Source organism: Eulemur rufifrons, chromosome 13 (assembly GCF_041146395.1).
Source record: "Eulemur rufifrons isolate Redbay chromosome 13, OSU_ERuf_1, whole genome shotgun sequence".
In the NCBI taxonomy this organism is placed as follows: domain Eukaryota; kingdom Metazoa; phylum Chordata; class Mammalia; order Primates; family Lemuridae; genus Eulemur; species Eulemur rufifrons.
Window position 1 is genome coordinate 3,541,890 of NC_090995.1, and position 12,677 is coordinate 3,554,566.

A 12,677-nucleotide genomic window follows, 5' to 3' on the forward strand; every position below is an offset into this window, starting at 1 on the left:
ATGTGTAGGGAAATATTTAACCTGATCAAAACAAAGTGTTATCTGATATTAGCACATCACAAAGTCAAGGTTTTGAGTAGTAGTTCAGTGCCCTTTTCTTTCCCATTTGACTGACCTAAGCATAATTTGATGGGTGTGGCCTAAAGACACAGACCACCTGTGGAATTGGGCATTACTCAAGCAAACACAACATCTGCGCACTGTATATATGCACTCAGGCAGGGAAGAAGTCCACAAGAACTCACCAGTCTCGTGGTCTGCAGAGAAGACAGCAACAACATGAGCACAGCAGGAAAAGTAAGCAAAGAACCATTACCATTGGAAATATATCCTCATTAATATAATAAGTAAGGGGATGCAGTATTTTATGGATAATTTAGAATTGATATCTAAATCAGAAATGATACACTCAATATGATGCACAATATATGCTACAACTTATGATGTCTACTGAACTACAATGGAAATAAGCTATGCTAACTACCTTTAACAAGAATGTATAGGCCGGGCGCGGTGGCTCACTCCTGTAATCCCAGCACTCTGGGAGGCCGAGGTGGGTGGATCGTTTGAGCTCAGGAGTTCGAGACCAGCCTGAGCAAGAGCGAGACCCCATCTCTACTAAAAATAGAAAGAAATTATATGGACAGCTAAAAATATATATAGAAAAAATTAGCCGGGCATGGTGGTGCATGCCTGTAGTCCCAGCTACTCGGGAGGCTGAGACAGGAGGATCGCTTGAGCTCAGGAGTTTGAGGTTGCTGTGAGTGAGGCTGACGCCACGGCACTCACTCTAGCCTGGGCCACAGAGTGAGACTCTGTCTCAGAAAAAAAAAAAAAAAAAAAGAATGTATAGAACTGTTATCTAAGTCTTTATTTCCTCCATTAAATAAAATTGTAGTAAAGTGATAGTTTATTCCAAGCTAATGATAACTAATTTGTAATTCTAAAGTCAAAAAAGCCTTAGGCAAGAAGTTATTTTATTCAGAAAAAAGTGAACTGTAAAAATAAAAAGTTACCTTTATATTGAGAAATCCTAGGCTGGTGGGGTGGCTCACACCTGTAATCCTAGCAGTCTGGGAGGCCGAGGCAGAAGGATTGCTTGAGCTCAGGAGTTTGAGGTTGCAGTGAGTTATGATTACACCACTGCACTCTATACAGGGTGACACAGCGAGACTCTGTCTCAAAAATAAAAAAAGACAAGGAATGGTAATTTAAATGTGTTATTCTTTGTAATCACATTCTTTTTATGAACATCAGAAAGTTAAGTCTGACAAAGGTTTTATGAGAGGAATTTAATTCAGGAGACTGAAATATCCTTCTAACCTTACTATAAAATCTCTTAAAAATGCATATAGCATTAGAATCATCAAGGTTAAACAGGACAACATCAACATGCAAATTCTGGGGTCTCTTTTGACACCTTTTAGGCAATTTCCAGAGAAATCCTACAGAACAATATCTTCCACATATAAAAATCAGTGTGATTTTACAGAACATTAATACCAATACGATTTGAATCACTTATTAGCACTAGGAACACAGGTTCTAAGACTTCCATGAGTTTATATTTATTTGTTGAATGTGTTGACAGGGACAGAGAAATGGATATGGTCATTCAGTGTAATCAAATACTGTATTTAATTGCTTACTTACTAGAGGCTGGGCCACATTTCCAGCACATTTGTTGTGTTAGGAGTGGAGCACACAGTAAAATGTCTTGCTAGGATCTCAAGTTAAACGTTCTGACGTTTCTATACACACACACTGTCTGACAAAACAGGCTCATAGCAATAAGATTGGTTGGATGAGTGGCCAATTGTCAGTGTTCTTATTCCACTTTATTTTCATTTGTTACTGATTAGGATTTGCCTTCTAAAGGAAAAATAATCAGGAGAAAAATTAAATTTACCAAAACCTAGCTTAACCTAAATAATGAGTTCATTAAGCAAAAGTGAGGCATAACCCAACCATATTAATGAAAATAATAAATGATGAACTAAGCAATCGATCCTCCCCTCTCAGGTGCAGCGTTAATAACTTTGCATTTTGATAGCATTTCATTTATGTTTGTCCTGCCTGCATTTTATTTTCCTCAGATGCTAAATGGTGATAGCACTAACATCTACTTCATAAGGTGATTATGAGAATTTAATAAACTAATGCTGTAAAGCACTTAGAACAGTACCTGGTACACAGCAATAAGTCGATACATCTAGGCACCGCTATTATTGCTTTTGTCATTAAACTTTTTGTTAACTTTTAACTACAATGCGGCAGTGAAAGTTAAGGCTGGCTTGATCTTCACTCCCTAGACAGCCAGCTTTGTGACTTTGGGAAAATTATTCAATCCAAGTCAATTAATCCTCAATCTTTTCATCTGGAAAATAAAGCCAATAATTCAGTAATACTATCCTGGCAGCCCCTGGTCAGGTTTCAAGGCAAAGCCTGAAACTCACCCCGCACAGGCCACAATGTGCCTGTCACATCACAGGCACCTGAGAATCAGGACCTTCCTGCTATGAGGATGATGTTTCCAAGGGTTCTCATATTGACTTTGGCATCGACCGTGTTGATCACCCTGCAAAGTGGAAGGATTAGACAAATAATGAAACGAATTCTCAGAGGAATAAATTTCTATTGAATTTATCATATTTGCAATGATGCCAATTGTCTCTAGAAAGAGTTCTGTTAACTGTACATGTTTTACAACAAGGAAGATAGGTTTTATGACACATTCCCACACACTGCAAATACGTGTTCAACTTTTATTTTTAAGACCATCTATGTATAAGCTATGCTAGCTAGAAATTCAAACACATAGTTCTCCAGTTTAAATATACATGTGTGTGTGAGTGTATGTACACACACAAACACACACACACCGTGTTAGCTCTAACCTCTGTAATTTTTAGCCCCAATTTAATCTGTAAGGAGCCTCTACACATGAATTACATAACAAAACAGGCTGCCAAAGCTAAGTTTCAGATGAATGATGCAAAGCAGCAGCACACCAAAGGGATGGGAAGAGAAATCAGAGGAGAAAAGAAAATAGAAAAGAGCAGTCATCCCAGAGCAGGGAGCAAGTAAGTATGTAACTGTCATTACAAAGACAGATCCTTTGTCCTAAGCAGAAAATTGAGCAAGGAAGTAATGGATTTATGTGAACAGACACCAGCTCTGTCAGGAAGATAATAGTGACTTGGGACTTTATGTAGAAGCCAACAGTTGTTTGTAAACAATGACTTTTAGGACAGCATTAGGAAATACCCAGAATAAACACCTTTGGGGAAGAAAACAACATGGGGATGGCCTAAAATAATATGTTCTCTTTTATCTCAGTATCTTATTACAGTTAATTCCGTTTCTCTTTCCTTATGGTATTGCTTTATGCTTTTTGAAAAACATGGTTTTATTCTCTTTGTAAACCAGAAGTGTTCATGTCTATGCAGCACTTGTTAGGGACCACACATGGGGTTAGATGTTCTATATACAAAGACAAGAAGACCCAAGCCCTGACTTCAAGAGTGGACACAAATTGGTTTCATCATTTTGTTTCATTTTCCAGGTGATAAAATGCAAAGCCGCTGTGCTATGGGAGCTAAACAAACCCTTTTCCATTGAGGAGGTGGAGGTGGCGCCCCCTAAGGCCTATGAAGTTCGTGTTAAGGTGAAACATTTTTTCCACTTCTATTTAATTTTAGCTTTCAAAAAGTTCAGAAAATATTAAAAATGGAAAAACCAAAAATCCATTAAGGGGCACTTTTTGTAATCTAGACAATGGAATTACCTTTGTGGCCAAGGATATATGTAAATAGGAATTGTTAAATTTTTAAAAAGTGACCAAAGGGTATATATAGTACAGTATAATTCCAGTAACATAAAAACCAATTTGTCTATTTTAAAAACGGAAAAGGATATATCAAGATTTCAAAATCAATTAGCATTAGATAATTTCTTGGAGTTAATCTGCAAGTTCTACTTGTATAAAAAAATTCATTTTGTATTCTATAAGGCAAATATTTCAGGACCAATTATTTCACAGAATAGTCTAAATTTTTTAAGTCAGGAAAGAAAAGTAGGAAACAGTTTCAGAATGGATAGCCTTGCGTGGGGATAAACTGCATCTTTTGTATTTGGAAAAAGTAGGGATTATTAGCAAAATCCTTAAAATCGTTTTAGAGGCACAATTTCAGAAAATTGGGTATGTTAAATTCATTTGAGGATCATAATCTTTCTGAATCTGATCATCTTCCCTTTACTCTGCAGATGGTGGCCGTAGGAATCTGTCGCACGGATGACCATGTGGTCACTGGCACCATGGTCCTCCCTCTTCCTGTGATAGCAGGGCATGAGTCAGCTGGCATCGTGGAGAGCATTGGAGAAGGGGTGACCACAGTCAAACCAGGTACAGAATTCACACTCAGGGGATGTGCCTTGGTTCAACACCCCAAGATACCCAGCCTGGATCAGGAAACTGAGGCAATGGGGATGAAAGATCTTGCACAAGGTCACAGCCCAGCTGGCCCTGAAGTGTGTCCTCCTCCCTCCCTCCCTGCCTGACTCGGGCACGTGTGCATCCAGGCACTCACGTGTTCTCCCCTTCAGCACGTTTACTGAGCACCTATTAATACACGACGCCAGACACTAGGTTAGAGCACAGGGATGTGAGAGATCACAGGAGACACGGGCTGCCAGTGTGGAGTTCATCCCCTAATAGCCCCGGTTTAGTGCTGCTGGGCACTGTCTTCTGTCAGGGCCCAAACAGAACTGGCTGCGGGACAAGGGAGAAAACACAAGCCCTGGTCCTGAGGCTCCAGACCAGTGTATGGAGATTGTTCCGTGCTGAGTTCACAAAAGGGGGCCGTGTGGCTACAGCCGAATCAACATGACCTTTCCTTACGTAGCACGTGGAGCCCGTTCACCAATTTCCTCTTCCCACACAGCCTCTCTTCTGGAACAGGGAATGAATGAAATAGACTACATGAAGGCATCTGGCCATAAACAGTCTGTTGTATCACCTTTAGCCATGACTAAATGTGACTGGTTACAAATTATGAATTATTTTATCTTTAATATTTATTTTACCCTAATTTTATTGTGTAGTGATATAAATATTTTCACAGAGAAATGGTGACTAAATAGAAAATTTTCATATCACCATTCCCACATAAAATTTATCTATAAAATATGATGGGCCAACCATTTCTCTTGGTATTGTGGGATAGGTAGAACAGATGACTATAAATAAAAATTATGTTTAATTCTAAAAAATCATTTTAGCCAGCAGATTTGACCTTTCAGCTTACCAAATACTTAAATAAGCTGTGAATAGCAAATAATAAAACCAATGGTCTAGATTGAGCTTCTGCTCTTCGTACTTCCTGTAGTCTGAAATAAATTAATAATAAACTGACACTCTTCCTTTTCACCCCTTCTCCTTTCACCATGGCAGGAAAAAGAGATAATTCATAAATTATCAACTAAAAACATTTGAAAGTCAACTCTTCTCCTAAAAGAAAGTGCCTAAAACATTGTGGAGGGTTGAGGTTTTCAGAGGCATTTCTTCCATTCTTCTTTGTCCTATTTTTGTTAGTTTTCCTCAAAAAGAAATTAAGATATTTTTAAAAAGCATTCACTACATATGAAAGATAAGCATACTCATTTTGAAAAGTCAAGCATTGGTTATCCAAATTCTCATTTTTATTTTAGCTCAAATTATTACAAAATATCACATCTCCCCAACATCCCGTGGAGCTATGGCAGCCCACTTCCAACTGAAAATGTTATTGACACTTACAGTGAGAATATTGGAGATTTAATTAGTAAAGGATTAAGTGAGATGATGTGTGTAAAGCCCCAGGAAAAATCAGGACACTCAATAATAGTTAACTCTACAGGAATAATTTTTAAAATCCGTGTTGTTTTGCAAATTTATGTTTCCTGTTTGGGAATCTTCAGCCACATGTAAGCGAAACCAACACCAATGTTGGCAGGCAATGACCAGTGGCACAGCAGTGATTGGACCGTAGTTCATGGACACTCTTGTCAAAGACATAAACCTCATATATATATATATAAGCTCTAAGTTCTCCCTTTATAAATTTCTGGAAATTTAAAATTTTGTTTTATCCTCCTCCAGGTGATAAAGTCATCCCACTCTTTACTCCTCAGTGTGGAAAATGCAGAATTTGTAAACACCCTGAAAGCAACTTCTGCTTGAAAAATGAGTAGGTTTTTCATCTTCTCTTTGCACAGCCCTTGAGTTTGCGCATTAGTTATGCTCCTGTCTCATGCCCTGTGTGTCTCTGTGTTCACTGACTAGTCTGGCCAAGCCTCGGGGGACCATGCAGGATGGCACCACGAGGTTCACCTGCAGGGGGAAGCCCGTCCACCACTTCCTCGGCATCAGCACCTTCTCCCAGTACACCGTGATGGATGAGAACTCCGTGGCCAAAATTGATGCCACTTCCCCGCTGGAGAAAGTTTGCCTCATCGGCTGTGGATTTTCCACTGGTTATGGGTCTGCAGTCAAAATTGCCAAGGTAGGAATGACACTGGGTAGTAAGACCACTTACACCTTATAATGCCCCTAGGCACATTCGAACAACCATTACTTAATCCATTTTTGCATTTTCTGAATACACAGGTCACCCATGGCTCTACCTGTGCTGTGTTTGGCCTGGGAGGTGTTGGCCTGTCTGTCATCATAGGCTGTAAGGCAGCCGGAGCGGCCAGGATCATAGCCGTGGACATCAACAAAGGTAAATTTGCAAAGGCCAAAGAGTTGGGTGCCACTGAATGCATCAACCCTCAAGACTACAAGAAACCCATCCAGGAGGTGATAAGGGAAATGACCGATGGAGGTGTGGATTTTTCGTTTGAGGTCATTGGTCGGCTTGACACCACGGTATGTACAACCATATGTGGAAAGGTCTGCTTCTGATCTTTTAGGCAGCAGAATATAAATATTGTGTATAAAAAACATTTTTAAGATAATGAATGGCAATTTTCCACCTCCTGTTTGTTACCTGGTTTGTTTCATTTATTTTCAAGAAATCTTTCCTTCTATCAGCGTAAGCAAGCCTGCCTCAAGTAATATGCCTTCCTTAGAAAAGCTAAAGGGTTTGTCTTTTAACTGGACCATCACAGATTTACTTTATTAATTTTAGGAGAAATATTCAAACTCAAGTAAACATAAATAATACAAATTCTGTTCTCAAATTCATTTTTCCTTCACATTCTTAACAAAAATGGCTTAACAATTGTTTATATGTTTTAATGTATTCCAATTTTTTATACATCATACTTTTCCTAAAAGAAATGAGCAATTTTAGGTCAAGAATTATTTCATTAACTGAAAATGTGCCCTAAGGAAAGTGATGGCTTTAATACACCCTGCATTTTACCACAGAGAGAGCACAGTGCTTGGCACATAACTTGCACCCAATATCTATATGTTGGACTGAATACTTTAAACCCCTGAAATATCCATTTCATTGCATTGTGTATGGTTTACCTGAGATAACGGGTGTCAGATACTTAGCACAGTGCCACCTGTCATACAGTAAGCTCTCAGGAAATGTCAGCCAGCATTATTGATATGCAATACTATTTCCAATCTGGGAGTGCTTACGTCATCTTTGAAATATACATCCTATTACTTTCAAATAAGTACAAATATCATCAGCTGCAATGGAAAACACAAACGTCCACAGACACCAAAAAATCTCCATTGTTGAGGTTCTCCAGGAAGTCCCAGCAGTGTGGTGAAGGGGAGCAGCACACTGAAAGCAAAACCTTTGCAGCCTTGACCTGGGACAATATGCTACACAAGCATGAATTTTCACAAGAATCCAACTTTTTCCAAGGCTGTAGTTTTCCTCCTTATGCTCTTTTCCTATTGTTTTCCTCCATTTTCTCATGTGGAACTGAATTGCTACCTTATTTGAAGATACCAAATACCAGATAGCCACATGTTCTGAGTATATCTGGCCTTCCAAGTGTCATAATCCAAAATCCAAGGCCCAATCATTATTTGCCCTGGGGGATTCTGTACTGTTATCTTACTACAGAACATGTACAAAAGGATGACTAGAGGGGAACGACTTTCTGGACTGTCTTTTGAGGATCCGGAATTATAAGTGTAGTTTAAAATGAAACCATTATGCATTTGGGGGACATAAAAAACAATGTTTAAAACATGTCCATTTTAGAAATGGACTGCAGAACAGGAATCCATCAAAAAGGCAAAGCATCAAGCGGGAAAGAGACAAATTTTGATGATGTAATCATAGTTTGTTCACCATCAAACCATCTGGTTCAATGTGCCAGGTTCAAATCATCTACTTAATAAATCAATGAAAAATGAATGAACCAATCCATAGGTTGCCTGAGAATCATGTGATGATGAAACAGTACCCTTCCTCAAGGGACCAGACATTTTGTATGTTTGTAATGATGTTTGCCTCCGTATTACTTTATAAGGAAGAATAAAGTATACACAAATGCAATTTATCTAAAAAGTATTTTTGGGCATTTCCTAAATCTACAGCACTAACGTAGGGAAAAAAAGAAAAAGACAGAATCTCTTCCCTCCACAGACTCACAATCTCGCTAAATCAGTATGACATCATACCGCGCATTATCAGTACAGACTACCAGAGAGTGTACTTTAAGGATGCTAAGTGTTGATGTTATTCCAGATGGCTGCCCTGTTATGTTGTCATGAGGCCTGTGGCACAACCGTCTCTGTAGGGATACCCCCTGATTCTCAGAGCCTCTCGATGAATCCTTTAATGCTATTGACTGGACGCACCTGGAAAGGAGGTGTTTTTGGAGGTACGTACTTACCCTTGAGGCCCAAACTGTCAGTAACTTCAGAATCTCTCCACTTTTACAAGTGACAAGGTCAGTTTTTAGAAAACAACATGGTCAAAAATTAATCAAATTAATTTTTGATCTGTAGGCTCCAAATCAAATAGATGTGGAACTAAGGGAGACAGAATTTTCTAGGGTCCCTTTAAACTAACTAAAGTCCATTGTTATACTCATGACCTCATAAGACCAAAATTTCTAATAAGGCACAGAAAGTCTATAGGACACATGAATCTATAATTCATGTCTACACTCATTGCCCAAATTGAGACAACTGCGAAATTTGCTCCTTGACTTTGGGCATAATCATCTGCACTGTAATTTCTCTATGAGACAGCTAATAACTAAGGACTCTTGTTTATCTGGGAAGATTTTCTTTAAAAGCCAAAGCACTGCACCTATCAAAGCACTCTGTCTCCCAGTAACCTCAGTAATAGCAGTCTGAGGAATGCAGCATTTTTTATAAACTTTCATCTTAATCTTATTTGGAAGGTCTTCTCTCCAATTCTCCTCCTTACCCCTGGCTGAATCTAACAATGATATTGTCTTCTTTTCAGGCTTTAAGAGTAAAGAGTCTGTCCCCAAACTTGTGGCTGATTTTATGGCTAAGAAGTTTCCATTGGATCCATTAATAACCAATGTTTTGCCTTTTGAAAAAATAAATGAAGGATTTGACCTGCTTCGCTCTGGAAAGAGGTAGGCTTGAAGTTCTTGGTTTTTCTTTTTTGATTTTATGGTAAGGTGTGGCTACCAGAGAAGGAAAAAGTAGAAGGATGAGAAAAAAATGGAGTGCCTTGGTTTTCCGTTACCAGCTCAGGTTCACATGTAGAGCACCTGAGATCCTACTGTGGGGCGCTAAGAACAGTTGTGTTACATTTCCTATTCTGTTGAAGCCGAATTATGTTGGTTACAGCAAATCTGAAGGATCAGAGCCACTCAGCCTTCTTTGCAAGAGGACACTCACCTTTGCCAAAAAAAATAATCGGGTCACCCGATCCTTATTACACCATGGTCTCACTGTACCCTCTGCCTGGACCCCTAAATAATAAAGCTGACATTTAGGGGCTGTAAATTTAAATTATACTCAGGCCATGCCCAACACTTTCATTATGGGAGGATCTAGAACTACGTTGGGGTGTCTCTATTCAGATATTACTAATATTTTTTTTGTTTGCTTTTGCAGCTGACAAGAAAATTTTTACGAATAAAAGTTATAAAGGGGAAGGGTAGTAAATGCTATTTTAAATGTTTGCCTTACTTTTCCCTAAACCTTAGAAAAATTGCCAATTCTATTTCTTATTTCTAACATTTAACATTTACAGCCACCTGGTAAGATGAATTTTGTCACCTTCATTTAAATGAAGCACAACTAGTAATGGGCTGTTGTATCCACTCCCTGCCTTCTAGCTCCATAGTCCATGCTTTCTCTGCTACCCCACGCTTCCTCTCATGGGGTTTTCAACTTTAAATAGTATTTCCTGGGCACTCACATAAAATATCATACTAGATACTTCAGCTGACAAATATTTTTGAGGAAGGAAAGAAACAAGCAACTAGACAGCACCAGCTGTTCTACTGATTGTCTTATCTGTATTATCTTATGTGATTCCCAAACAATACTGATATGGCCAGTTCCGATTTCACCATCTTGGAGAGGAGAAACCTGAGACTCAGAGATGACACATCTAGGCCAGAACCAGGCAGGTAGCTGAGAGGGGAGCAGAATTCAAAGATCTGGCTGTTAGCAAATAAATTCACTTTGTATTAAACCACACTGACACCCAAGAGTACAAATGTGTGTGTGGGGTGTGTGTGTGTGTGTGTATATGTATACACATATATATATGGAATACAGTAGTCATCAAACATTAGTTATCATTGTCATCATCATCAGGTAGAAGGATGATGGCAAATACAGAGATGACCAAAACCAGAGACCAGTGTTGAACAAAAGATTTCACTAAATTGACTTTATGTGAGTACCACACAATTGAATAGGCATAGTTAAATATAATGAATCCTACCAATAAGCAAAGATCAAAAATTGTAATGCTTAATATTGATAAGGGTAAGGTGACTTGGATACCTGCATATGCTGCTTGTAGGGATATTAATTGTTACATCCTTTGGGAAAGGAATTTGATAATTTGTACCAGAAACATTGAAAAACTTAGATCCTTTGTGCCACCAATTTCATTTCTAGAAAACTATTCTACAGAAATAATCAAATACCCTAACATACATATGTGTATAAGAATGTTTACCTGTTACCTATAAAATAAAAGACTAGAAACATCCTGAAACCCCAACCTCAAGCAAATGATTAAATTCTGATCATGCATTAGAAATCCATGAAGCCATTAAAAAGAAATGATTTCATTACATTGGGAAATTCTCTTGATGTAATCTTGGTTCATAAAATAGAGAACACAAATTACATATACAATATGATCCCAAATTTTCAACAAGCACAGTAAAAAATGTACCTATGTCAAGAAAAAAGTTGATTAAAATACAAGAAAATACTAAAAATGGTTATTTCCAGGTTGTGGGATTACGGATTATTTTTCTTTCTTCTCTACACTGTCCTGTACTTCATAAATTATCTACATATATTCTTACATTTGTATAACATTTATATGCAAAATAATTTAAAAACGCATGAAGACCATCTTTTTCTAAAAGCATTTATCCCTCAGAAGATGGTTTATAGAAAGGGTATAATGTGTAATGCCAACTGCAAATGTTACATTTCTAACCTTTACAAGAATGAAGTCTCTTATAGTTAATACAAATTAGCTTTATTATCTACTTTTAAGAATCCTTAAACATCAAAGCTTTATTAAATTTTCACCATAGTTTTAACTTAAAATATCAGTTCCTTCAGGCTAGAGTCTTAGAATTTATACACTTTGTATTTACACTATTTGGAATGCCAGGACGCCACAGTAGATATATGATGTGCACCAAATTACAATTCTCTCTAAATCTCAGTTTTTATAATCTTCACATGAAAATAGTATGAAAGCCTTCCCCACAGTCTTGTGGTTTAGGTTGAGGTTTAAATGAGATAATGCATAAAAAGTATCCACAAATTTTGTGACAAATAGGAAGAACTTTTTACATGTTATTACCCATTGTTGTCTTATATTCCTTCATTTGCCAAGAATACGGGCACTCAAAAATGATTTTTTGAGGATGCTAATATAGAATTGAAGTCCAAATGACAGTCATGGCCAGGATATTATGAGCAAGCTTAACACTGGAGAAAACATAAGAGAGAAAAACAACAACAAAAAAGATGAACTCTGTTTTCATTTGATTTTCTCTAATACATAGGAATGGGGATGTAGTGGCTGGGAGCCCAGACACGTTTTCACTAAGACACCTCAGACGCTCCCTGGACCCTCACACAGAACACTGTGAATTGTCTCAGTGTTGACACACTGTCTTTTCCTTCCCATTGCAGTATCCGCACCGTCCTGACTTTCTGAGACCACACAGACGCCTTCCCTTGAAGCAGCCTCCAGCCTCCTCCATCCTGCACCCTCTGCAACAGCTACTGGGCAACATCACTGATTCTGTTCTTCAGATATGTTATCAATAAATCACACACGAGAGCTTTCCAAAAGAAACAGAAATTGATAGGAAATTACTTTTCAAGCAAATGTTCAAAATCGATGTGAGAGGTAGATAAGATGTTGAATAAGCTGGGGAATTGGGACCACTAAATTTTCCTTTTTAATCATTCTACTCATGTCGCCTTTTCCATTGACGAAATAAATGTCTTGTGCCTTCTTGCA

General features: G+C 38.1%; 1 protein-coding gene across 1 annotated transcript; it reads left to right on the forward strand.

The window, feature by feature from the left end:
• The first annotated feature begins 213 nt into the window (after positions 1–213).
• LOC138393874 (alcohol dehydrogenase 1C-like) lies at positions 214–12,677 on the forward strand. The gene is made up of 9 exons (XM_069485339.1): positions 214–297; positions 3,566–3,667; positions 4,267–4,405; positions 6,140–6,227; positions 6,323–6,542; positions 6,647–6,907; positions 8,703–8,838; positions 9,432–9,570; positions 12,344–12,677. Exons 1-9 carry the CDS (start codon positions 280–282, stop codon positions 12,366–12,368), a joined length of 1,128 nt encoding a protein of 375 aa, XP_069341440.1. The 5' UTR covers positions 214–279; the 3' UTR covers positions 12,369–12,677.

What these genes read in the sequence shown, in the direction of transcription:
- LOC138393874 (XM_069485339.1), top strand. An exon ending in CTGCAGTCAAAATTGCCAAG is followed by an intron (nt 6,543 to 6,646) that starts GTAGGAATGACA and finishes CTGAATACACAG; the next exon opens with GTCACCCATGGCTCTACCTG. An exon ending in CTGCTTCGCTCTGGAAAGAG is followed by an intron (nt 9,571 to 12,343) that starts GTAGGCTTGAAG and finishes TTCCCATTGCAG; the next exon opens with TATCCGCACCGTCCTGACTT.